The 26,476-nt window shown below is 42.3% G+C and overlaps 1 protein-coding gene and 1 long non-coding RNA gene across 3 annotated transcripts in view; one reads left to right on the top strand and one right to left on the bottom strand.

Moving 5' to 3' along the window:
- On the bottom strand, positions 1-6,676 carry LOC119774459. Its single transcript, XR_005279537.1, has 3 exons — positions 6,358-6,676; positions 1,788-1,992; positions 1-755 (listed from the first exon to the last, which is right to left on the bottom strand). It is a non-coding gene; the product is annotated as an uncharacterized LOC119774459 (long non-coding RNA).
- The window catches only part of LOC119774457 (polypyrimidine tract-binding protein 3-like), a 25,981-nt gene continuing 5,558 nt past the window's right edge, over positions 6,054-26,476 (top strand). Inside the window, exons 1-12 of one of the 2 annotated variants that reach the window (XM_038271978.1) lie at positions 6,054-6,203; positions 7,948-8,005; positions 8,085-8,251; positions 10,944-11,087; positions 11,195-11,353; positions 12,013-12,123; positions 12,202-12,361; positions 12,455-12,535; positions 14,417-14,529; positions 14,610-14,643; positions 14,717-14,809; positions 16,055-16,277. In XM_038271978.1, the coding sequence (XP_038127906.1) occupies positions 6,072-6,203; positions 7,948-8,005; positions 8,085-8,251; positions 10,944-11,087; positions 11,195-11,353; positions 12,013-12,123; positions 12,202-12,361; positions 12,455-12,535; positions 14,417-14,529; positions 14,610-14,643; positions 14,717-14,809; positions 16,055-16,277 (1,475 nt within the window). In that variant the 5' untranslated portion in view covers positions 6,054-6,071. The remainder of the gene's footprint in view (positions 6,204-7,947; positions 8,006-8,084; positions 8,252-10,943; positions 11,088-11,194; positions 11,354-12,012; positions 12,124-12,201; positions 12,362-12,454; positions 12,536-14,416; positions 14,530-14,609; positions 14,644-14,716; positions 14,810-16,054; positions 16,278-26,476) is intronic. The other variant, XM_038271979.1, reaches the window with a different exon arrangement.

Below are 26,476 nucleotides of genomic sequence, written 5' to 3' on the forward strand. Positions count from 1 at the left end.
TAGCGACAGTGGAGAGGAAAAACTCCCTTTGAACAGGAAGAAACCTCCAGCAGAACCAGGCTCAGTGTGAGCGGCCATCTGCTGAGGCCCACTGGGGTTCAAGGAGACAGAAGCAAGGATATCAATATCCTCCTCGGTGTGCCGCTAAGGAGCACAGACAGGATTCCTTTACTTTCTTTGTTCTTTAATCGTAATCAGGCGATATACAGCAGCCTCTCCATATTCACACTGATACAGATGTCAGCATAGGTGAAACACTCGTGAATATTATTGTGTGGTCGACAAAGGAAAGTAATAAACAAATCAAAAATGCCTGCTGTGTGAACTAATAAAAACTAATAGAAAACTACTTAGATTATCATTTAACAACATTTGCATCAAGAAAGTATGATTACTTATCATAACCAAAGCTTAAACACTCTTAACATCTGTGCTTAACAAGGTTCACTAAACAAACGTTGCATCGGATGTGATCAGCATTAGCCTGTAGCTTCCATCATAGAACACTCTTAAATATTACAAAACTATCAATCATATAAAAACATGGATTCAACATGGCGTATTTAGTTTCAAAACATAACATTTATGTCACTCTGATCATGTTACACTAACGTTTTGTCATCTACACACACAACTTCAGCTGCACATGCTGATCGGCTCCATCTTCAACTCCAGGGTGTTGATGGCAGCAGCACAGCTGATATTTCTCTCCAGGATGGAGTCACAGCCAAACAGGAACAGACCAGATGAAGCTACTATGAGAAAAAGCAGAGAGAGCAGAACGTTAGAGATTGAACTAACAGATTCTACAAAGTGGGAGAATAGAGATAGAATGAAGCAGAATGATGAAAAAGGGGTCCCTATGTCCTCCAGCAGTCTAAGCCTATAGCAGCAGAACTATAGAGATAGCTCAGGATAACATGAGCCACTCTAACTAGAAGCTTTATCAAAAAGGAAAGTTTTAAGCCTAGCCTTAAAAGTAGACAGGGTGTCTGCCTCACAGACTAAAACTGGTAGTTGGTTCCACAGGAAAGGAGCCTGATAACTAAAAGATCTGCCTCCCATTCTACTTTTAGAAATTCTAGGAACTACTAGTAAACCTGCAGATTGAGAGCAAGTGTATAATATGGATTCCTGTCATTTTAAATTAACAGGAATTTCCATATTTGTTCATGGTGATTTGTGTGTCAGACCATGTTGAATTAAATATTCTGGTGTTGCAGTGAAATCCTGACCTTCGCGTCATATTCAAAGGGACTGATGATGCTTTTCCAGGTATCCACCGGTATCTGGGGGACTTGAGTTTATCTGCTTAAACCAAGCCTTAGAAACTTTAGCCGTTATCTATGACAAAACATCGTCTTTTAGAGCACCACTAAAAAACTGCAGACAAGGAACTGTTTTAAACAACTGAGGAAAATCTCTAAACTTAGAACAATTGTGTCCAGACATGATCTTGAAATGATTATCTACGCCAGGCATCCCCAAACTCGGTCCTAAAGGCCCCCTGTCCTGCAGGTTTTAGAGGTTTCCTTGCTCCAGCACAGCTGATTTTAATTGAAAGCTGATTAAAAGGCTTTTGGTCTACTGCAATCATTATAACCAGCTGTGCTGAAGCAGAGAAACCTCTAAAACCTGCAGGACAGCGGGCCTTGAGGACCGAGTTTGGGGATGCCTGATCTACGCCTTTGTCTCCTCCCGTCTAGACTACTGTAACATGTTTATTCTTGTGTCTAAACAAAAAGGAGTTTTCTCGTCTTCAGCAGGTTCACAATCCGGGTGCCGACCTTCAGGGTCTTTCACAGCCAGATTCCCTCCTACATTAGAGACTTGTTGTGTCCTTATACCCCTTCTCTTGGTGTCCGAGGTCTCAGGACCTGAACCTTCTCATGGTCCCTCGTACTCGTTACAGGACCAGGGGAGATCGCTCCTTTCAGGCCGTGGCGTCTGCGCTCTGGAACCATCTTCCTCTTTGCTTGCGCTTACTTGATTCTGTTGATGTTTTTAAGAGTGAACTTAAAACCTATTAGAAAGCATTTTAATTCCAGTAGATTAATGGTTGTTCTATGACCATGTCTTTTGCGACTGTAAATGTATTCTTATTTTTATTGTAATATTGTGAAGCACTTTGTGACGTCCATGTCAGTGAAAGATGCTATATAAACATTATTTACTTCGAAACATCATTTTTTAGCCAAAGTCAAACACGAATCATTTCACTGATTTCCAATGAGAAAACATCTTCTGTGATTTGAATATATTTCCTCTAATTCTGCAAATAATATCACCTCAAAATATTAGTCTAATGAAACTTAATTTAGACATTCTATTACTTTATTCAGCTAGATTACATAGAAAAATACATAATGTTTTAAAAAAGGAAAGCTTTACATTGCGTATCCTGTTTTGCAGATATTTTATTAGACCAAACAAAGATAGAAACAAAAGTTAGTTTGTAGAAAATCTGACTTATAAAAACAATTATCTGTTGTGGATTTCCTTCAGATTTTGTTATGTTTGTGTCCTTCGAGGTACAAATGTTTTAGAACATGCCTGCGGTCTGGTTAAGCCATTCTGCACATGAATTGTCATCTGAAAGTAAATAAATAAAATAAAAATAGAATAAAATACATTTATTCAAGAAGCAATTTTCTTATGTGTTTATTTTAATAACCTCAAAATTGATCTTTTTCAGAAATAAAAGATGGAGAATATTCACCTCCACACCAAAAAAAATCCTTATATTACGATGTTTATCACGTTATATTAGTGTTTTAAACCTTAGTGAAATAAAGTTTGTTTTATGGAGGACCATATTTACCATATTAAAAAATAAATACAGAAATAAATAAATGCTCAGTAAATAAATAAGCATACAATTATTTGCCCCCAAAAATACAATAAACAAATAAATGTAGGTAGAAATGAAAATATACAATGAGACATAAGTTTATATCTATAATTAGCTTCTTTATTTATTCACCTTTGTAATAATTACCTTATTTATTTATTGTTCATTTTAATATTATATACTTATACTTATTTTTTAAAGTATTTATGTGCATGTTAGAATGTTTTTGTGTGTTTTATTCTTCCTTTGTATTTTTTAACCCTATTTATTTCTTCAATGCTATTTATTTCTGCTCATTGGTTGGTTAGCATTTTACTGCATCGGTTGAATACTACATTTATTTATTTATTGAGAATTTATTTATTTCTGTATTTATTTTTAAATATGGTAGAGCTGGTCCTTCATATGTTTTAGCTTCATAAAAACAGCTCAAAACATGTCAGCATGGTGTACTATGGTTAGCTTACATGACAGTAAACACATGAAATGATAAAAAAAAAACAAAATCACAAAAAAAAATATTTAACTGGGAAATCTTTCTCTGACCTGCAACCTGAGAAAAGGCGGAGTCGTCTCTAGTATTCAGCAGATGTCACCTATATTTCTCCATTAGCTTACTGACCATTTTGGACTTTAATGTCATCTTTAATGTTTATTTAATCCTGTTTTTGTTTCCGTTCCGAGGCATCAGCAGAGTGACGTTTATCTTCAGTGAGAAAATGTATGTGGTTTTCAATCAGATCATTTAATTTGTTCGTGGAATAGAAAATGTTGGAAGCCAAAAAGTTTTACAGGTTTTCGATTGAAAGCATCTTTCTTGAAAAGATCTATCTTTTCCAAGAAGATATTAAAGTTATAAATTAAGCTAATTGTTCTTGTAGATCAGGTTTGTTTTATCCATTTATTTAGGGAAGAAAACCTGCTGAAGGCTTCATCTCCTGCTGAAGGTGGGGAGACAGAGCCAACAATGAACAGTCATGTTTTTGGACTGTGGGAGGAAGCCGGGGTACCAGGGGAGAAACCCCCGTACACAGAGAACATGCCAAACCTCATGCGGAAAGAACCTGTACCAGGAATTGAACCTAAAACCTTTTTGCTGAAGGGCAGCCGTGCCACAAACTGTTCCACAGACGTGGTGTCGTCCTTTTCTCCGGTCTGATGAAAACAAAATAAAATATTTAAAAGGTAGTCCGGCTAGAGGATCTTTAAACCGTTTCGTTCAACTTTCTGTGGTTTTGGTTAAGATGTCAGAAAGTAAAAAGTAAGAATAATATAAGTGGAGAGCAAGGGAGAGAATTGGTCCGAGCAGCCAGAGAGGCAGAAGTAAAGGTAGTAACTAGTTACATTTACTCAGTTACATTCAGTCATGTAGCATTAAGAAAGAGTACTTTTAAAAGTAGTTTTACTTTACATTATTTTTCCATTTTACTTAAAGGAATAGTACACCCAAAACATGATTAGCCTTCATTTTCTACTCACCCCAATGCTGAACAACACTCTGGAGTACTTTTTTGATATCTCAGATGCATCTGGAGATCTGGGAGGCTTCTTGCTGTCTGCTGACATTCAAATAATGGAGGTCTATGGCGCCCGAGGCAGAAAGGTCCATAAAAGTCCACAAAAAACGTGTCAATATTCCTCCATACTGCTCGTCCAATGTATTCCTAGTGTCCTGAGTGGGTAGCGTCCATAATTTACTCGAAACGAAGTCATTTAGAATGTTGTTAGAGCATAAACAGTAGTGTATAGGATTTCCTAAAAGCGCGTTCACGAGTCTACGGAAACCGCAGCAGACCAAACCAGATGAAAGTGCGCATTCAGCTCGGCAAAGAACTCATGCTCTTCCTCAACACTGAAGTCCTCAGACATTTTTCTTTCGTTGTTTCTTTCTTTGCACAGGTAAACAGCACATTTCTTCTTCTACGCTTGCATTATCGGCAGAGCAGACGCTGAATCCGCACTTTCATCTGGTTTGGTCTGCCGCGGTTTCCGCGCTTTCAGGAAATCCTATACACTACTGTTTATGCTCTAAAAACATTCTAAATGACTTCGTTTCGAGTAAATTATGGACGCTACCCACTCAGGACACTTGGAATACGTTGGACGAGCAGTATGGAGGAATATTGACACGTTTTTTGTGGACTTTTATGGACCTTACTGCCTCAGGCGCCATAGACCTCCATTATTTGAATGTCAGCAGACAGCAAGAAGCCTTCCAGATCTCCAGATGCATTTGAGATATCAAAAAAGTACTCCAGAGTGTTGTTCAGCATGGGGGTGAGTAGAAAATGAAGGCTAATCATGTTTTGGGTGTACTATTCCTTTAAGCACTAATATTTTGAGAGTATCACTGAACTGAGTAACATTTCTAGTTACTTTACCCTCCAGGAGTGACAAGATGAAAATACTTTAGCGAACAGACGCACTGAAGCAGAAAGTCTTCTATCCCTTTCTGACATAAAGTCAGTGCTGACTGTAAAGGTTTTTTTTTTTTTTTTTTTTTTTTTTTTTTTTCTAACTTATTTGCAAAAGTGTATCTTTTGCCCTAATTAGTTTTTTTTTTTTTGGAGTATTTTATTTATTTTCTATTTGAGATTTTTGTTTTTTACTTTGAATTACCAGCATTGTCCAATAATTTCAATCTAAACATAACATTTGATTTTAGGCGCCATCAATTACTCAGTGCTTGATTAGCCGCTTTACCAAGATTACTACTTTAACCAGAATAAAGTAGAGGTACTTTTACCTGAGTAACTTTCTGGGCACTCTTTGCTACACTGAATAAATTTTTTTTTACCAGAAATACATGAGGTGAGTAATATTTTAAATTATATAAATATGGTTTCAGATTCCAACATGTTATTGTCATTTTTGTTTCAGATTACTTCTCATTACTCTTTAATTTTTCTTTATTTCTTTGTAATTTCCTTTTTTAAATTAAATTTTAGTTTTTTTTTTTAGCAAATATTTGACATTATTTAATTTAAAAAAAACTCAGCTTTGTTAAAAAAGAAGTTAAATGTTATATAATTAATTTTAAATACAAGGTGTTTCTTCATATTCTTTATTTATTTTATACACTGAAGTTCTGCCTGTATTGTTATTATATTTTTTGCTGCTATATTAGAAATAAATTTATTTAAATACATAATTTATTTTCTCCTTTTTTTTAGATTTTTATTCTTTATTGTTTTAATATGAGGTGTGTCTGCTTGCCGCCATGTTGTTTAGTGACGTAACCAACCAGGAAGTGAGCTCGCGGTTCTCTGTGGAAGCAGCTGAGCCTCACGGACCAAAACAACTCTTCCTCCTCCTCATCATCGCCCGCCTCCTCCTCTCGGACCATGGACCGGTGAGAGCAGAGTCCGTCCCGAACCAGTCCGAACCGCCCCGAACCCTGCGTCTCGTGCCTCCCGCTAACCGAGCCCCACCTGCAGACCCCCTCCCCTCCCCTCTCCTCTTCCTCCTGTCGGTTCTGTTGACATGTTCTTGTTGTTGTTGTTTACCTGTTACATTTGCCTCCTCGCGCTTTTTTCTGCGGCTCTTGCTTCTTTTTAGGTTCGGAGTTTGGTGGCCAAACATCACAAGGCTCACGCTGATTCAAATCTCGCGATAATTCTCCGTTAGATGAGCTTGTAAAGTGTGGTCAGGGTTCCAGTCAAGCTGCTAAACCAGTTTAAACCAGTTACACCTCATATTGATTTAATATTTCTTTGGAAGGACATAAAAGACACTACCATCAGAATTGTTCTGGTTTAAAGTCGTAAGGAAATCATATTTGAATGTTAAATCATTCTGGCTTAAACATGTATATAAATGTACACTTTATCAGACCATATTGTCCTCAAAAATTTCTATTTAAAAAAAAATCCAGTCTAAAAATCTGTGTTTTTTCTTGTTGTCTTCTGCAGGCCAGTTAGTTCTACGTCAGCCTGAACACCTAAATTCGGCCAATCATATATCAGCGGTCATCTGTCAATCAAATTTTTTCGGTCATAGTATCTTGATTCATGTGTCGCAGCTAATATACGCAACGGTTGAAACCAGAATCCTTTCCTTTCCCATTGAGTTGCGTCCCAGTGTTCACGGGGATGGACGTCTGTGTCTTCGGCAGGCGTAGAGCTAACAGAACTGGCAGCGTTGCGAGGCAAGGGCTCAAACATGTATGGCTGGAAGCCTTCTACACCAAACCAAGCTTCTGCCGCCCTGGCGTCCTCTTCCACAACATCTTCGTCCCCGCTTTCCTGCTCTAAATAAAAAATGGATGACGGAGGAGACTCATCCACGACCTCCGACACTAAACTCTCCTCCTCTTGCATGTTTCCGCTGTCCATAGCGTTCCTTGACAGCGTCGTTTCTAAGTCACCAATTTAGTGCTACTTGGTCCCAATGGAATTTCCCATTGGGAACCTGCTAGCACTAAGTTGCTAACTGGTTAGCAAGATGCTTCCCACAAACTGGCTGCAACCAAAAAGCTTGTGAACCTTCCGCCACAACAATCCTGCCCTCTATATAATCGACCAAACACATTCACTTTATTTACTCGTGTAAAGTCGGACACCACTCGGGAAAATTCGTAAATGCAACGATTGGAACGGCCAATTCTCTACGACTTTAATGAACCTGATCTGATTCGGTTCTGAGAGCCCAGTATGGGTGGGACCTCATTAGGTGGTTCTGTGTGTCCCTGAATGAAGGCAGCTATAAAATGATGTTTTTATTAATGTTGCTGGACTTTGTTGATGTCTGGGTCTGAGCACCACGGCTTACAGACGCAGGAAACAACGACACACGTTGAGGTTCATCGTACTGCTAAGCAGATTATTACTGAAATAGTGCGGGACGGTACTGACGAACTAGTACCATGTTAGCGCGGTTCGGTCCGACGCGGTTTGGTTCAGTTTTGCGTGCCGTTTACACTCACAGTTAACTCGGTCACTGTCGTCAGACCGATATCTGCACGGTTTCAGAAGAATAGTGGAAATGTGGCTAATAAATGTCCTTCAACCTGAGGAGAACCTGGTTGACTGAAGGTTCTCCTCCCTGTCTGATCAGTTTAATTAACCACCTGTTGGCCATTCTGTGTTTACCTGCAGGAGTTCACATTCCCTGCTGCTCGCTCTGAGAACATGAGCTCCGCCCACCTGTCCCCAGGTGAGTCGTCCAATCCTGACCTTTAACCCCTTCCTGTCCTAACTGCAGTGAGCTCCACCAGCTCTCTTTGTTTCTCCAGTGGATGGCACTGACAGGCTGTGTGTTTCTGAGCGCGCTCAGTGCATCCCTTCTCCGGTCCTTCACCTACGCCAGCTACCTGCAGACATCTCTGAACAGGAAGTGGTCGCCTTGGCGCATCCTTTTGGCACAGTCTCCAAACTGATCACACTGAGGACCAAAAACCAGGTAACTGTTCCCTTTGGACCCAAGTCCTGGTAGTTTTGCAGCGGATCCATCCTCCCTCCTCGTTCTGATTAGAAATCCACTGATACAGGTTTTAAAGCTGATGCCGATTATTTCGATAATATGTGCTGCCGATATTTTTGGCCTATACTTAGAGACGACATTGCTTTATCTTCCTACATTTAGACGCTGAAGATGACACAATGATAACAAATGTCACATAATTCTTAGTTTTTTTTCCAGATGTGCGGGGGACCACTAATTATATATATTGTATGAAATAGTGTTCTATCAAACTGGTCCTATAGTCACTCTATTACAGATGGAGTAATGTAACTAAAGTAATCCTTCCCTGGGATTATTAAATTATTTCTGATTCCTGGTTGATGGGACAGGTGTTGTGAATGAAACGGTGTCCAGCTTGAAAGAGCTCCTGTGTGTCGCTGAATGTGAGCATTGATGACTGAAAGACATCTTCTGCCTCCATTTATCTGTTTACTACAGTCTGTTGGATTCATGTTAATGTGTATTTAAAGACATTTCAATTAAAGGAAAATATTTACGCTGGGAATATAAAAAAAAAAATTCTAATTAACCAAAGCTTTTGCGAGCCCCATGCAGTACCTCTGTGGACCCCCTAGAGGTCACCGAACCCATGTTGAAGACCTCCGGTTTAGTTTATTCCTTTATTTTTGTACGAAAAATAAACTTTAAACTAGCTCAACGGGCGTGTATCCTGTTGAGGTAAAACAATTGAATTACTTACTTTATGGAGTATTTTGAAGCGTATGTTCTGACCTTAAACTTGTTTTTTTTGTAGATGACTGTACCACACCTGTTCAGGTAGTTTAAAGTATTTTTCATACAATACTAAAGAAATAAACATGCTTGTGTAGTTCTATTTTTTGATTTTTATATATTAGTTTAATTATCAGGGACAGTAGGCCTACAGATTGATGAACATTTCTGTAAACGTGTCAGTATTTGCTATGAAGCTAGTTTTCAACTGTCGTCGCTGGGCAAGGTGTATAATGCCAACAACAATTACAAATAAATAAAAGTTGGCCTAGTGGGTTATAGCAGTGCGTGTTTGCTCTGAGAAGGTAGCAAGTAACCAGTTCGATCCCCACAGCCGGTGGTCTGTCAGACCAGCATACAGAATCAGAAATACTTTAATAATTTCACAGGGAAATTACTTTTGTTACACGCTCCAGTTACAGTTTTATATAATATATACACACATCCAACTATACAATATAATAAAGATAAAATAAGAATAAAAAGAGATCAAATATATCACTTTACTTGGATTTATCACTTTACTTGGATTTATCACTTTACTTGGATTTTCACTTTATTTTGATTTAGTTTTTACATATGCATAGATATACGTACAGATATATATACAGAAGAGCTATATTTGTATCCAATCCAATCCAATCCACTTTATTTATATAGCACGGTTTAAATAAACACAAGGTTTCCAAAGTGCTGCACAAAAAGATAAAATAACTAAAATAAATAAAAGTAATAAAATAAAATAAAATAAAAGCACTGCCCGCACAGGATAAAAATATGCATGTGTATACATAAAATCAACATGTGTACATAAAATCAACATGTGTACATAAAATCAACACTCTACATGGTGTTAAAAGCCAAAGAAAAGAGGTGGGTTTTAAGAAGAGTTTTAAAATGAGACAGAGAGGTGGCCTGTCTAATGTGCAGCGGCAATGCATTCCAGAGTTTTGGAGCTGCAACAGAAAACGCTCGATCCCCTCTGAGCTTAAGCCTTGCTTTAGGCACTGTCAGGAGCAGCTGATCAGCTGACCTGAGAGATCGGCTGGGAGTGTAGGGGTGCAGAAGCTCAGAGAGGTAAATTGGGGCAAGGCCATTCAAGGCTTTAAAAGTAAATAAAAGAATTTTAAAATTAATCCTAAAATGGACGGGCAGCCAGTGGAGTGAAGCTAAAACAGGTGAAATGTGCTCGTACTTGCGTGTGCCAGTTAAAAGACGTGCAGCAGCATATATATTTTATCTCTTTTTATTCTTATTTTATCTTTATTATATTGTATAGTTGGATGTGTGTATATGTGTGTGAGTATTCTGATTCTGATTCTGTATGCTGGTCTGACAGACCACCGGCTTTGGGGATCGAACCGGTTACTTGCTACCTTCTCAGAGCATAATTGTTGTTGGCATTATTCACCTTGCCCAGGGACGACGGTTGAAAACTAGCTTCATAGCAAATACTGACACATTTACAGAAATGTTCATCAATGTGTACTGTCCCTGACAAATAAGCAAATACATAAAAATCAAAAATAGAACTATAGTTTACAGACAGGACAGACTATTTACCGCTTTGTTTCAATGAAGTGGATGCTAACAGTTTATGTTGGGATCGAACAATCGTGATGGGAGCTTCAATGACCGTCTGAAACCGTAGCTCACCACAGATATACGCCTGAGAGTGGGCAGAAAAAGATCGCTAACGGGACGAAAACGTAGGACGGCCTTACGTAAACACATCACCAGAATGATTGACAGTTAGGTGGACTACTTATTTAGATGATCCACCTGGAAATAAAAGATGGTCCTCTATACCTTTAAAAGTGGGGAAAAAAGTTGTGTAAATACTTAATTAATTTTCTCTAGTTTTGGACCTGTAGAACTCTATGGTTTGGTTTCTCAGGCGTTCTTAGAAATGGCATCAGAGGAAGCAGCCATTACCATGGTGAACTACTACACCTCAGCCCCGCCCACCATCAGGAACCAACCAGTCTACATCCAGTACTCCAATCACAGAGAGCTGAAGACAGACAATACGTCCAATCAGGTGAGAAGAACCCAGCCACGCCCCGCCCCATCGTCTCTAAACTGTCAGAATGGGGAGTGGGCGGAGCCTCTGTGAGTAATACAGTGTTGTTTCTTTTTTATTGACAGAGAGCTCAGGTTGCAATGCAGGCCATCAGCACAGCAGCACTGCATTCTGGGAACATGGCCTCAGGAGATGGGCGGGGCTTAGTTCCAGCCCCCAGCGCGGTTCTGAGGATCATTGTGGAGAACCTGTTTTACCCTGTGACCCTGGAGGTCCTCCAGCAGGTCGGCACCTGTTGATGATTTCAGTTCTATTCAGTTTATTTCTATAGCTCCAATTCACATCATGTCATCTCAGGTCACTTTCCAGTTCACCAGATCATCCAGTCAGATTGATTCTAAGTTTTCTGTCTAAGGAAAACCAGCTGATTGCATCGACTCATTGACTCTTCAGCAATCCCTCACACTAAGCATGCTTGTAGCGACAGTGGAGAGGAAAAACTCCCTTTGAACAGGAAGAAACCTCCAGCAGAACCAGGCTCAGTGTGAGCGGCCAGTTTGTTGACCGCCTGCTTGAAGCAGCTTCCAGGAACAAAATAATTCTGTAAATGTATCCATGACGCTCAAATCTTTCCGCCACCAATCAGCTCCACGCCCCCTATAATCTGATCCGTGCATCAAAACCTGAAGGCGCAATAATAAATCTTAGTTTTATTTACGGCGGCTGCCAATGGTTGAAAGCAGGCATGAAGAGAGCTCAACATGAGGACAGCGGCCTTTGAGGACCCACTTTGGGGATTCCTACTCTGCAGCCTTTTCTTCTTCTGTTCTGCTAATTCCTGCAGTGCTGATTCACACCTTCTCAGCTCACTTTAGAAACCAAACAAAAACCACAAATCCTTCATTTTATTACTCAGATTTCACCTGTCCTGTTTTCCCTTCAGATCTTCAGTAAGTTCGGCTCCGTGCTGAAGATCATCACCTTCACCCGGAACAATCAGTTTCAGGCTCTGCTGCAGTTCAGCGACGCCGTGCACGCTCAGCACGCCAAGGCTGTGAGTCACTCACTCATGCACGTGTAAGCGTGTCCTACAGGTGTTACTGTAGACCAATCGGATGCCGGTATGTTTCAGTCTCTGGACGGGCAGAACATCTACAACGGCTGCTGCACGCTAAGGATAGATTTCTCCAAACTGAGCGCGCTCAACGTCAAGTACAACAACGACAAGAGCCGAGACTTCACCAGAGCCGACCTGCCGACCGGAGAGCTGGACCCGACTGCCACCGCCTTCGGTGGGTGGAGCAGATTACCTGCACAGCTGTAGTTCTCAGACCGACCACCAGGTGTCCTCTGTTACTCTCACTGTGTGTGGGCGGGGCTTACAGACCCCCTGTGTGTGTTTTCAGGTGTAGCTTTGCCGCCATATGGAGCAGCAGCGTTCCCTCCAACGTTCCATCAGCACACAGGTGAGTCACATGACCTGCCGGTGGGCGGAGCTAAAACAACACCTGCACTTGGAAAAACAGTCAATACTACTTTCTATTCACTGCAATATGTTTTTTTTTTTTACTTTCCAAATTAGGGCAAAACTAATGAGATGGAACAATTCTACGGAAGACCAAAACTGACAGATAAAAAAAGCAGGAATAACAAATAAACAAATAATTACAAAGATTGTTTTTTGTATTTAAAAATGCTTAAATCAAATAAGTTGAATCTATAAGAAAAATATGAAAGTCAATTAAATAACATGACTTGTCCAAAGTATTAATGTTTATTTTTAAAATGTAAAGAGTAGAAAGTAAAAATAATTTTAAAAAATGTGAGAAGTAGAAGACATTTTGCCTAAACAATAATTACTGCAGTAAAGTATAGATAACCAACATTTCTACTTAAGAGGACAAAAAATTCACACTTTACTTTACACCTCTAGTTAAATCAATACATGGTGTATTTTAAACAAGGGGATAAAACTAAACAGAAATATTTATCTTTTAATTGTAAAATTGATAATGCATTGGTTTCTTTGTTTATTTATTTGACAATATGTATTTCTTCTGCATTTTTATTTCTGTCAGTTTTGGTCCTCCATAGTTTCAGCCCTGCTTTGTAGAAATATTCACCTTGTTTGGTAAAACAGCAGAACAAACGCATGTATGGGAAGCATGGTTTTACTTTTACCACAGTTTGCTTCCATTTTCTGCACATTTGCTAATGAAAACAAACATGGATCCTGTGTATACCAAATGTATGCAGTGCAAACCCTGTAAACCCTGTAACCCTGTAGTCTTTAAAGTCGTTTTTCATATTTCTGTGGGTAAACTTTATTAAGTTATTTAGCTTATTTGGCCTACATTGACATTTAATAGCTTTTCATTGGGCCTATTGTCACTCAGGCTAAAATCAGCTAGCATTAGCTTATGTTGTCTTGATAGAACTGGAGTTTTACTGACCTTTATTACGTTGCTCCTTGTAAAGTTAGCTTAGCATACCAACAATGAGGGTCATTTTATTTATTTTTCTTTTTGGCTTTACTCTATGGTCTAGCAAAGGTGCAGGAAGTGATGCAGGGGTGGAGCCTGTTAGTGTTGCATTGCAGCCTGAAACAACTGAGACAGTTTTGGGAAAGTTTAAATTTTTTTTAGCTTTTTCGCATCCTTGAATAATTCATTATGTTCCATAAAATGTATATTTAGTTACCAGATATTTTTGAGAATCCATAAAGCAGCATTAATTTATTAACAATGACTTCATTCAGAGGCAGGCTTATAAGCTTCAATCAGTTTAGTTGCACTTTGTCATTTGAGCCACTAGATGTCACTAAAAGCAACATTTTATATACATATTTATTTTGTATATATATATTTATATATATATAGTTTTAGTTTTATGTGTTAGTTTTATATATATACTGTAACATCGTATATATATTCATTACAGCAGTACATTTTTAGTAGAAAGGATTTTTTTAAGGATTCAGTCACATTTTTCATATTCAAATTATCTTAGAAGAAAGTGGACAATATTTGCATTTTTTTACATTTAGTTTGAAAGTTTAGCTGAAAAACAATTAAAAAAGAAATACCTTTTAACTTAAATTTTTTTTTCATTCATTTGTACTGAAATATTTCTTACTAAAATGCTAAAACTATAACTATATTATGTAAAACTCACCACTCATTGTGCAATAGTGGGGACAGAACCATTTTAAAGCACTTTTATTAACTTTATTTCTTTATGTATAAATATTTCTGGATTCAAACTGATTTCATTGCTCCACCAGAGGGCGCCACAGTCTGCTTACAGTCTGTGTTTTTCTGCTGTTAATGAACTTTCTCCGTCCTCAGGTCTCCCCATGGCCACCGTCCCCGGCTCACTGGTGTCTCCTCCTCGCGTGGCGCTGCAAATGGCGCCCCCTGCAGTCCACTCAGTGCTACTGGTGTCAAACCTGGACCCAGAGGTGAGAGGTCACACTGCAACGCAGCAGCTGACCAATAGGAGCACAGCTTTTTGATCCATTGGTGTTTTTTTGTTCCACAGAGAGTTTCTCCCCACTGCCTCTTCATCCTGTTTGGTGAGAAGTCCTTCAGTTTATTCCCTGTGTGTCCTGCAGGGGGAGCTCAGCCTGCTGTCTCTGTGTATTTCAGGCGTTTATGGAGACGTCCAGAGAGTGAAGATCCTGTTCAACAAGAAGGAAAACGCTCTGGTTCAGATGAGCGACGCTACGCAGGCTCAGCTGGGTCAGAACCAGCACTTTGGATTTGTTAACTCTTTTCTCAGATTTAGAAAGAAAACTTAGTAAATAATTTGAACTTAAAGCAATAGTGGAGAATTTTTGCGACTTTTTTAAAAGTCACACGCTCTCCACTTAAAAAAAAAATGCACATGACCAACCCTGTACCTGCACGAGCCCATTTCTCAGCTAGTTCCTGATTGGCCCTCTGGTGTTGTGGCGTGGAATAACAGCGCAGACCACGCTTCAATATTGGGCAGAAATTAAAAATACCTGGGTCAAGCTGACTGAGACACACTGCTGCAGGTCTATAACCTGCCCTTTAGCCCTAAATCCCTCCATCACTATACAGAGCAGGGACTATATAGTGAACTTTATGGTGAACTCAACTTAACTGACCGTTCAGACGGATGATCACTGCTTTTTGCTCTGTTTGTCACATAACTCCTCCTCTGCACGGTGCCTGCGCCATCTTTGTTATTAGTCGCCGCTTTCGGGTAGAAACAGGCTATGGCAGCAGCGGGCCACTATGACAGCAAATCCCATAATGCTTTGCAAGGAGAACGCTTCTTGCAAAGCATTCTGGGATATATCTGCCTCTCCTGAGGCCTTTCTTTTCTTCTCAAACACTTCCTAGACAATTTTCTCTTATGACCCTCGGCTTTTTTCAAAGAACCGTGGTGATAAAGGTGAGCTTCAATGACCGTCTGAAACCGTAACTCACCACAGATATACGCCTGAACACTTTCAGAAAAAGATAGCTAACGGGTCGAGCGTGTAGGACGGCCTTACGTAAAGATATCACCAGAATGATTGACAGTTAGGAGGACCACTGATTGAGATGATCCACGTGGAAATAGAAGATAAATGTAAATTTTTTGTACCTTAACAAATTTTTCTATATTTTAAAACTTTATTTATTTGTTTATTTGATCAATCTTTAATCCGATTGTTTTAGTTGAACCAAAAAATTAGTTTGTTATATTTATGTTGTTTTCCTTTTAATTTCTAAGAGTAAAATTCAACAGAGGTTATTTTTTTCGCAATATAAATGTTTCTTGAACGACTGAAAATTGAAAAGTGTCTCATTTTAATTTAGCCAAATTTCCAAATGTTTTTTTTTTTTTCAGTTTTGCTCAGAAACTAAAATTTCTTTTCTTCACTTATTTTTAGATTCAGTTTGATTTATTTACTTTCAAATATTTAGATTCTTAGAGAAAATATTAGACCTGTGATGTTTTTCTCCTGACAGCGATGAGTCACCTGAACGGTCAGCGTCTCCATGGCAACGTGATCCGGGTGACGCTGTCCAAACACCCGGTGGTGCAGCTGCCCCGCGTAGGGGCGGGGCCAGAGGAGCAGACGCTGACGCAGGATTTCTCAGGCTCCGCCCTTCACCGGTTTAAAAAACCAGGTTCAAAGAACTTCAACAACATTTTTCCTCCATCAGCGACGCTGCACCTCTCCAACATCCCGTAAGGCCCCGCCCACTTCCTGCTCTTCCTTAATGTCCTGTCCTTTTTTCCTCCCCGTATCCTTCCTTCCTTCATCCTCCCAGTGTCCTTCCTTTGTCCTCTCTGTTTCCTTCCTTCCTTCCTTTGTCCTCTCTGTTTCCTTCATTCCTTTGTCCTCGCTGTGTCCTTCTTTCCTTTGTCCTCACTGTTTCCTTCCTTTTTTTGTCCTGAATGTGTCCTTCCTTTGTCCTCTCTGTTTCCTTCCTTCCTTTGTCCTCGCTGTGTCCTTCTTTCCTTTGTCCTCACTGTTTCCTTCCTTGTTTTGTCCCCACTGTGTCCTTGCTTCCTTTTTTTGTCCTCACTGTGTCCTTCCTTCCTTCTTTTGTCCTCGCTGAGTCCTTCCTTCCTTTATCCTCACTGTGTCCTTCCTTTGTCCTCTCTGTTTCCTTCCTTCCTTTGTCCTCACTGTGTCCTTCTTTCTTTTGTCCTCACTGTGTCCTTCCTTCCTTTATCCTCACTGTGTCCTTCCTTCCTTTGTCCTCACTGTGTCCTTCCTTCCTTTATCCTCACTGTATCCTTCCTTCCTTTATCCTCACTGTGTCCTTCCTTCCTTTGTCCTCACTGTGTCCTTCCTTCCTTTATCCTCACTGTGTCCTTCCTTTGTCCTCTCTGTTTCCTTCCTTCCTTTGTCCTCACTGTGTCCTTCTTTCTTTTGTCCTCACTGTGTCCTTCCTTCCTTTATCCTCACTGTGTCCTTCCTTCCTTTGTCCTCACTGTGTCCTTCCTTCCTTTATCCTCACTGTATCCTTCCTTCCTTTATCCTCACTGTGTCCTTCCTTCCTTTGTCCTCACTGTGTCCTTCCTTCCTTTGTCCTCACTGTGTCCTTCCTTCCTTTATCCTCATTGTTTCCTTCCTTCCTTTGTCCTCACTGTGTCCTTCCTTTATCCTCACTGTGTCCTTCCTTCCTTTGTCCTTGCTGTGTCCTTCCTTCCTTTATCCTCACTGTGTCCTTCCTTCCTTTGTCCTCACTGTGTCCTTCCTTCCTTTGTCCTCGCTGTGTCCTTCTTTCCTTTGTCCTCGCTGTGTCCTTCTTTCCTTTGTCCTCGCTGTGTCCTTCCTTCCTTTATCCTCACTGTGTCCTTCCTTCCTTTGTCCTCACTGTGTCCTTCTTTCCTTTGTCCTCGCTGTGTCCTTCTTTCCTTTGTCCTCGCTGTGTCCTTCCTTCCTTTGTCCTCGCTGTGTCCTTCCTTCCTTTATCCTCGCTGTGTCCTTCCTTTATCCTCGCTGTGTCCTTCTTTCCTTTGTCCTCGCTGTGTCCTTCCTTCCTTTCTCCTCGCTGTGTCCTTCCTTTATCCTCGCTGTGTCCCTCCTTCCTTTGTCCTCACTGTGTCCTTCCTTCCTTTGTCCTCACTGTGTCCTTCCTTCCTTTATCCTCACTGTGTCCTTCCTTCCTTTATCCTCGCTGTGTCCTTCCTTCCTTTATCCTCATTGTTTCCTTCCTTCCTTTGTCCTCACTGTGTCCTTCCTTCCTTTGTCCTCACGGTTTCCTTCCTTCCTTTATCCTCACTGTGTCCTTCCTTCCTTTATCCTCGCTGTGTCCTTCCTTTATCCTCGCTGTGTCCTTCTTTCCTTTGTCCTCACTGTGTCCTTCTTTCCTTTGTCCTCGCTGTGTCCTTCCTTCCTTTGTCCTCACGGTTTCCTTCCTTCCTTTATCCTTACTGTGTCCTTCCTTCCTTTGTCCTCACTGTCCTTCCTTCCTTTGTCCTCACTGTGTCCTTCCTTCCTTTATCCTCACTGTGTCCTTCCTTCCTTTGTCCTCACTGTTTCCTTCCTTCCTTTATCCTCACTGTGTCCTTCCTTCCTTTATCCTCACTGTGTCCTTCCTTCCTTTGTCCTCACTGTGTCCTTCCTTCCTTTGTCCTCACTGTTTCCTTCCTTCCTTTGTCCTCACTGTGTCCTTCCTTCCTTTATCCTCTCTGTGTCCTTCCTTCCTTTATCCTCACGGTTTCCTTCCTTCCTTTGTCCTCACTGTGTCCTTCCTTCCTTTGTCCTCACTGTTTCCTTCCTTCCTTTGTCCTCACTGTTTCCTTCCTTTGTCCTCTCTGTGTCCTTCCTTCCTTTGTCCTCACTGTTTCCTTCCTTCCTTTGTCCTCACTGTGTCCTTCCTTCCTTTATTCTCTCTGTTTCCTTCCTTCCTTTATCCTCACTGTGTCCTTCCTTCCTTTGTCCTCACTGTTTCCTTCCTTCCTTTGTCCTCACTGTGTCCTTCCTTCCTTTATCCTCTCTGTGTCCTTCCTTCCTTTATCCTCACTGTGTCCTTCCTTCCTTTGTCCTCACTGTGTCCTTCCTTCCTTTGTCCTCACTGTTTCCTTCCTTCCTTTGTCCTCACTGTGTCCTTCCTTTATCCTCACTGTGTCCTTCCTTCCTTTGTCCTCACTGTTTCCTTCCTTCCTTTGTCCTCACTGTGTCCTTCCTTCCTTTGTCCTCCCTGTGTCCTTCCTTCCTTTGTCCTCACTGTTTCCTTCCTTCCTTTGTCCTCACTGTGTCCTTCCTTCCTTTATCCTCACTGTGTCCTTCCTTCCTTTGTCCTCACTGTGTCCTTCCTTCCTTTGTCCTCACTGTTTCCTTCCTTCCTTTATCCTCACTGTGTCCTTCCTTCCTTTATCCTCACTGTGTCCTTCCTTCCTTTGTCCCCACTGTGTCCTTCCTTCCTTTGTCCTCACTGTGTCCTTCCTTCCTTTATCCTCTCTGTGTCCTTCCTTCCTTTGTCCTCACTGTGTCCTTCCTTCCTTTGTCCTCACTGTGTCCTTCCTTTGTCCTCACTGTGTCCTTCCTTCCTTTGTCCTCACTGTTTCCTTCCTTCTTTGTCCTCACTGTGTCCTTCCTTCCTTTGTCCTCACTGTGTCCTTCCTTCCTTTGTCCTCACTGTGTCCTTCCTTCCTTTATCCTCACTGTTTCCTTCCTTCCTTTGTCCTCACTGTATCCTTCCTTCCTTTGTCCTCTCTGTGTCCTTCCTTCCTTTGTCCTCTCTGTGTCCTTCCTTCCTTTGTCCTCACTGTGTCCTTCCTTCCTTTGTCCTCACTGTTTCCTTCCTTCCTTTGTCCTCACTGTGTCCTTCCTTTATCCTCACTGTGTCCTTCCTTCCTTTATCCTCACTATGTCCTTCCTTCCTTTGTCCTCACTGTGTCCTTCCTTCCTTTGTCCTCACTGTGTCCTTCCTTCCTTTGTCCTCACTGTGTCCTTCCTTCCTTTGTCCTCACTGTTTCCTTTCTTCCTTTGTCCTCACTGTTTCCTTCCTTCCTTTGTCCTCTCTGTGTCCTTCCTTCCTTTGTCCTCACTGTTTCCTTCCTTCCTTTGTCCTCACTGTTTCCTTCCTTCCTTTATTCTCTCTGTGTCCTTCCTTCCTTTATCCTCACTGTGTCCTTCCTTCCTTTGTCCTCACTGTTTCCTTCCTTCCTTTGTCCTCACTGTTTCCTTCCTTCCTTTGTCCTCTCTGTGTCCTTCCTTCCTTTGTCCTCTCTGTGTCCTTCCTTCCTTTGTCCTCACTGTGTCCTTCCTTCCTTTGTCCTCACTGTTTCCTTCCTTCCTTTGTCCTCACTGTTTCCTTCCTTCCTTTGTCCTCACTTTTTCGTTCCTTCCTTTATCCTCTCTGTGTCCTTCCTTCCTTTGTCCTCACTGTGTCCTTCCTTCCTTTGTCCTCACTGTTTCCTTCCTTCCTTTGTCCTCACTGTGTCCTTCCTTCCTTTGTCCTCACTGTGTCCTTCCTTTATCCTCACTGTGTCCTTCCTTTGTCCTCACTGTGTCCTTCCTTCCTTTGTCCTCACTGTGTCCTTCCTTCCTTTGTCCTCACTGTGTCCTTTCTTCCTTTATTCTCTCTGTGTCCTTCCTTCCTTTATCCTCACTGTGTCCTTCCTTCCTTTGTCCTCACTGTTTCCTTCCTTCCTTTGTCCTCACTGTGTCCTTCCTTCCTTTGTCCTCTCTGTGTCCTTCCTTCCTTTATCCTCACTGTGTCCTTCCTTCCTTTATCCTCACTGTGTCCTTCCTTCCTTTGTCCTCACTGTGTCCTTCCTTCCTTTATTCTCTCTGTGTCCTTCCTTCCTTTATCCTCACTGTGTCCTTCCTTCCTTTGTCCTCACTGTTTCCTTCCTTCCTTTATTCTCTCTGTGTCCTTCCTTCCTTTATCCTCACTGTGTCCTTCCTTCCTTTGTCCTCACTGTTTCCTTCCTTCCTTTGTCCTCACTGTGTCCTTCCTTCCTTTGTCCTCACTGTTTCCTTCCTTCCTTTGTCCTCTCTGTGTCCTTCCTTCCTTTGTCCTCACTGTGTCCTTCCTTCCTTTGTCCTCACTGTGTCCTTCCTTCCTTTGTCCTCACTGTTTCCTTCCTTCCTTTGTCCTCACTGTTTCCTTCCTTCCTTTGTCCTCTCTGTGTCCTTCCTTCCTTTGTCCTCACTGTTTCCTTCCTTCCTTTGTCCTCACTGTTTCCTTCCTTCCTTTATTCTCTCTGTGTCCTTCCTTCCTTTATCCTCTCTGTGTCCTTCCTTCCTTTATCCTCACTGTGTCCTTCCTTCCTTTGTCCTCACTGTTTCCTTCCTTCCTTTGTCCTCACTGTTTCCTTCCTTCCTTTGTCCTCTCTGTGTCCTTCCTTCCTTTGTCCTCACTGTGTCCTTCCTTCCTTTGTCCTCACTGTTTCCTTCCTTCCTTTGTCCTCACTGTTTCCTTCCTTCCTTTGTCCTCACTTTTTCGTTCCTTCCTTTATCCTCTCTGTGTCCTTCCTTCCTTTGTCCTCACTGTGTCCTTCCTTCCTTTGTCCTCACTGTTTCCTTCCTTCCTTTGTCCTCACTGTGTCCTTCCTTCCTTTGTCCTCACTGTGTCCTTCCTTTATCCTCACTGTGTCCTTCCTTTGTCCTCACTGTGTCCTTCCTTCCTTTGTCCTCACTGTGTCCTTCCTTCCTTTGTCCTCACTGTGTCCTTCCTTCCTTTATTCTCTCTGTGTCCTTCCTTCCTTTATCCTCACTGTGTCCTTCCTTCCTTTGTCCTCACTGTTTCCTTCCTTCCTTTGTCCTCACTGTGTCCTTCCTTCCTTTGTCCTCTCTGTGTCCTTCCTTCCTTTATCCTCACTATGTCCTTCCTTCCTTTATCCTCACTGTGTCCTTCCTTCCTTTGTCCTCACTGTGTCCTTCCTTCCTTTATTCTCTCTGTGTCCTTCCTTCCTTTATCCTCACTGTGTCCTTCCTTCCTTTGTCCTCACTGTTTCCTTCCTTCCTTTATTCTCTCTGTGTCCTTCCTTCCTTTATCCTCACTGTGTCCTTCCTTCCTTTGTCCTCACTGTTTCCTTCCTTCCTTTGTCCTCACTGTGTCCTTCCTTCCTTTGTCCTCACTGTTTCCTTCCTTCCTTTGTCCTCTCTGTGTCCTTCCTTCCTTTGTCCTCACTGTGTCCTTCCTTCCTTTGTCCTCACTGTTTCCTTCCTTCCTTTGTCCTCACTGTGTCCTTCCTTCCTTTATCCTCTCTGTGTCCTTCCTTCCTTTATCCTCTCTGTGTCCTTCCTTCCTTTATCCTCACTGTGTCCTTCCTTCCTTTGTCCTCACTGTTTCCTTCATTCCTTTGTCCTCACTGTGTCCTTCCTTCCTTTATCCTCTCTGTGTCCTTCCTTCCTTTGTCCTCACTGTGTCCTTCCTTCCTTTGTCCTCACTGTTTCCTTCCTTCCTTTGTCCTCACTGTGTCCTTCCTTCCTTTGTCCTCACTTTTTCGTTCCTTCCTTTGTCCTCTCTGTGTCCTTCCTTCCTTTGTCCTCACTTTGTCCTTCCTTCCTTTGTCCTCACTGTTTCCTTCTTTCCTTTGTCCTCACTGTTTCCTTCCTTCCTTTGACCTCACGGTGTCCTTCCTTCCTTTGTCCTCACTGTGTCCTTCCTTCCTTTGTCCTCACTGTGTCCTTCCTTTATCCTCACTGTGTCCTTCCTTCCTTTATCCTCACTGTTTCCTTCCTTCCTTTGTCCTCATTGTGTCCTTCCTTCCTTTATCCTCACTGTGTCCTTCCTTCCTTTGTCCTCACTGTTTCCTTCCTTCCTTTATCCTCACTGTGTCCTTCCTTCCTTTATCCTCACTGTGTCCTTCCTTCCTTTGTCCTCACTGTGTCCTTCCTTCCTTTGTCCTCACTGTGTCCGTCCTTCCTTTGTCCTCACTGTGTCCTTCCTTCCTTTATCCTCACTGTGTCCTTCCTTCCTTTGTCCTCACTGTGTCCTTCCTTCCTTTATTCTCTCTGTGTCCTTCCTTCCTTTATTCTCTCTGTGTCCTTCCTTCCTTTATCCTCACTCTGTCCTTCCTTCCTTTGTCCTCACTGTGTCCTTCCTTCCTTTGTCCTCACTGTTTCCTTCCTTCCTTTGTCCTCTCTGTGTCCTTCCTTCCTTTATCCTCACTGTGTCCTTCCTTCCTTTGTCCTCACTGTTTCCTTCCTTCCTTTGTCCTCACTGTGTCCTTCCTTCCTTTGTCCTCACTGTTTCCTTCCTTCCTTTGTCCTCACTGTGTCCTTCCTTCCTTTGTCCTCACTGTGTCCTTCCTTCCTTCCTTTATCCTCACTGTGTCCTTCCTTCCTTTGTCCTCACTGTTTCCTTCCTTCCTTTGTCCTCACTGTTTCCTTCCTTCCTTTGTCCTCACTGTTTCCTTCCTTCCTTTATTCTCTCTGTGTCCTTCCTTCCTTTATCCTCACTGTTTCCTTCCTTCCTTTGTCCTCACTGTGTCCTTCCTTCCTTTGTCCTCACTGTTTCCTTCCTTCCTTTGTCCTCACTGTGTCCTTCCTTCCTTTGTCCTCACTGTGTCCTTCCTTCCTTCCTTTATCCTCACTGTGTCCTTCCTTCCTTTGTCCTCACTGTTTCCTTCCTTCCTTTGTCCTCGCTGTTTCCTTCCTTCCTTTGTCCTCACTGTTTCCTTCCTTCCTTTATTCTCTTTGTGTCCTTCCTTCCTTTATCCTCACTGTGTCCTTCCTTCCTTTGTCCTCACTGTTTCCTTCCTTCCTTTATCCTCACTGTGTCCTTCCTTCCTTTATCCTCACTGTTTCCTTCCTTCCTTTGTCCTCACTGTGTCCTTCCTTCCTTTGTCCTCACTGTTTCCTTCCTTCCTTTGTCCTCACTGTGTCCTTCCTTCCTTTGTCCTCACTGTGTCCTTCCTTCCTTTATCCTCACTGTGTCCTTCCTTCCTTTGTCCTCACTGTTTCCTTCCTTCCTTTGTCCTCACTGTTTCCTTCCTTCCTTTGTCCTCACTGTTTCCTTCCTTCCTTTATCCTCACTGTGTCCTTCCTTCCTTTGTCCTCACTGTTTCCTTCCTTCCTTTATCCTCACTGTGTCCTTCCTTCCTTTGTCCTCACTGTGTCCTTCCTTCCTTTGACCTCACGGTGTCCTTCCTTCCTTTGTCCTCACTGTGTCCTTCCTTCCTTTGTCCTCACTGTGTCCTTCCTTTATCCTCACTGTGTCCTTCCTTTCTTTGTCCTCACTGTTTCCTTCCTTCCTTTGTCCTCTCTGTGTCCTTCCTTCCTTTGTCCTCACTGTTTCCTTCCTTCCTTTGTCCTCACTGTTTCCTTCCTTCCTTTGTCCTCACTGTGTCCTTCCTTCCTTTGTCCTCACTGTTTCCTTCCTTCCTTTGTCCTCACTGTTTCCTTCCTTCCTTTATTCTCTCTGTGTCCTTCCTTCCTTTATCCTCACTGTGTCCTTCCTTCCTTTGTCCTCACTGTTTCCTTCCTTCCTTTATCCTCACTGTGTCCTTCCTTCCTTTATCCTCACTGTTTCCTTCCTTCCTTTGTCCTCACTGTGTCCTTCCTTCCTTTGTCCTCACTGTTTCCTTCCTTCCTTTGTCCTCACTGTGTCCTTCCTTCCTTTGTCCTCACTGTTTCCTTCCTTCCTTTATTCTCTCTGTGTCCTTCCTTCCTTTATCCTCTCTGTGTCCTTCCTTCCTTTATCCTCACTGTGTCCTTCCTTCCTTTGTCCTCTCTGTGTCCTTCCTTCCTTTATTCTCTCTGTGTCCTTTCTTCCTTTATCCTCACTCTGTCCTTCCTTCCTTTGTCCTCACTGTGTCCTTCCTTCCTTTGTCCTCACTGTTTCCTTCCTTCCTTTGTCCTCTCTGTGTCCTTCCTTCCTTTATCCTCACTGTGTCCTTCCTTCCTTTGTCCTCACTGTTTCCTTCCTTCCTTTGTCCTCACTGTGTCCTTCCTTCCTTTGTCCTCACTGTTTCCTTCCTTCCTTTGTCCTCACTGTGTCCTTCCTTCCTTTGTCCTCACTGTGTCCTTCCTTCCTTCCTTTATCCTCACTGTGTCCTTCCTTCCTTTGTCCTCACTGTTTCCTTCCTTCCTTTGTCCTCACTGTTTCCTTCCTTCCTTTGTCCTCACTGTTTCCTTCCTTCCTTTATTCTCTCTGTGTCCTTCCTTCCTTTATCCTCACTGTTTCCTTCCTTCCTTTGTCCTCACTGTGTCCTTCCTTCCTTTGTCCTCACTGTTTCCTTCCTTCCTTTGTCCTCACTGTGTCCTTCCTTCCTTTGTCCTCACTGTGTCCTTCCTTCCTTCCTTTATCCTCACTGTGTCCTTCCTTCCTTTGTCCTCACTGTTTCCTTCCTTCCTTTGTCCTCGCTGTTTCCTTCCTTCCTTTGTCCTCACTGTTTCCTTCCTTCCTTTATTCTCTTTGTGTCCTTCCTTCCTTTATCCTCACTGTGTCCTTCCTTCCTTTGTCCTCACTGTTTCCTTCCTTCCTTTATCCTCACTGTGTCCTTCCTTCCTTTATCCTCACTGTTTCCTTCCTTCCTTTGTCCTCACTGTGTCCTTCCTTCCTTTGTCCTCACTGTTTCCTTCCTTCCTTTGTCCTCACTGTGTCCTTCCTTCCTTTGTCCTCACTGTGTCCTTCCTTCCTTCCTTTATCCTCACTGTGTCCTTCCTTCCTTTGTCCTCACTGTTTCCTTCCTTCCTTTGTCCTCACTGTTTCCTTCCTTCCTTTGTCCTCACTGTTTCCTTCCTTCCTTTATCCTCACTGTGTCCTTCCTTCCTTTGTCCTCACTGTTTCCTTCCTTCCTTTATCCTCACTTTGTCCTTCCTTCCTTTGTCCTCACTGTTTCCTTCTTTCCTTTGTCCTCACTGTTTCCTTCCTTCCTTTGACCTCACGGTGTCCTTCCTTCCTTTGTCCTCACTGTGTCCTTCCTTCCTTTGTCCTCACTGTGTCCTTCCTTTATCCTCACTGTGTCCTTCCTTCCTTTATCCTCACTGTTTCCTTCCTTCCTTTGTCCTCATTGTGTCCTTCCTTCCTTTATCCTCACTGTGTCCTTCCTTCCTTTGTCCTCACTGTTTCCTTCCTTCCTTTATCCTCACTGTGTCCTTCCTTCCTTTATCCTCACTGTGTCCTTCCTTCCTTTGTCCTCACTGTGTCCTTCCTTCCTTTGTCCTCACTGTGTCCGTCCTTCCTTTGTCCTCACTGTGTCCTTCCTTCCTTTATCCTCACTGTGTCCTTCCTTCCTTTGTCCTCACTGTGTCCTTCCTTCCTTTATTCTCTCTGTGTCCTTCCTTCCTTTATTCTCTCTGTGTCCTTCCTTCCTTTATCCTCACTCTGTCCTTCCTTCCTTTGTCCTCACTGTGTCCTTCCTTCCTTTGTCCTCACTGTTTCCTTCCTTCCTTTGTCCTCTCTGTGTCCTTCCTTCCTTTATCCTCACTGTGTCCTTCCTTCCTTTGTCCTCACTGTTTCCTTCCTTCCTTTGTCCTCACTGTGTCCTTCCTTCCTTTGTCCTCACTGTTTCCTTCCTTCCTTTGTCCTCACTGTGTCCTTCCTTCCTTTGTCCTCACTGTGTCCTTCCTTCCTTCCTTTATCCTCACTGTGTCCTTCCTTCCTTTGTCCTCACTGTTTCCTTCCTTCCTTTGTCCTCACTGTTTCCTTCCTTCCTTTGTCCTCACTGTTTCCTTCCTTCCTTTATTCTCTCTGTGTCCTTCCTTCCTTTATCCTCACTGTTTCCTTCCTTCCTTTGTTCTCACTGTGTCCTTCCTTCCTTTGTCCTCACTGTTTCCTTCCTTCCTTTGTCCTCACTGTGTCCTTCCTTCCTTTGTCCTCACTGTGTCCTTCCTTCCTTCCTTTATCCTCACTGTGTCCTTCCTTCCTTTGTCCTCGCTGTTTCCTTCCTTCCTTTGTCCTCGCTGTTTCCTTCCTTCCTTTGTCCTCACTGTTTCCTTCCTTCCTTTATTCTCTTTGTGTCCTTCCTTCCTT

The sequence above is a fragment of the Cyprinodon tularosa genome, unplaced genomic scaffold (assembly GCF_016077235.1).
Source record: "Cyprinodon tularosa strain WSP-4 unplaced genomic scaffold, ASM1607723v1 ctg813, whole genome shotgun sequence".
Classification (NCBI taxonomy): Eukaryota; Metazoa; Chordata; class Actinopteri; order Cyprinodontiformes; family Cyprinodontidae; genus Cyprinodon; species Cyprinodon tularosa.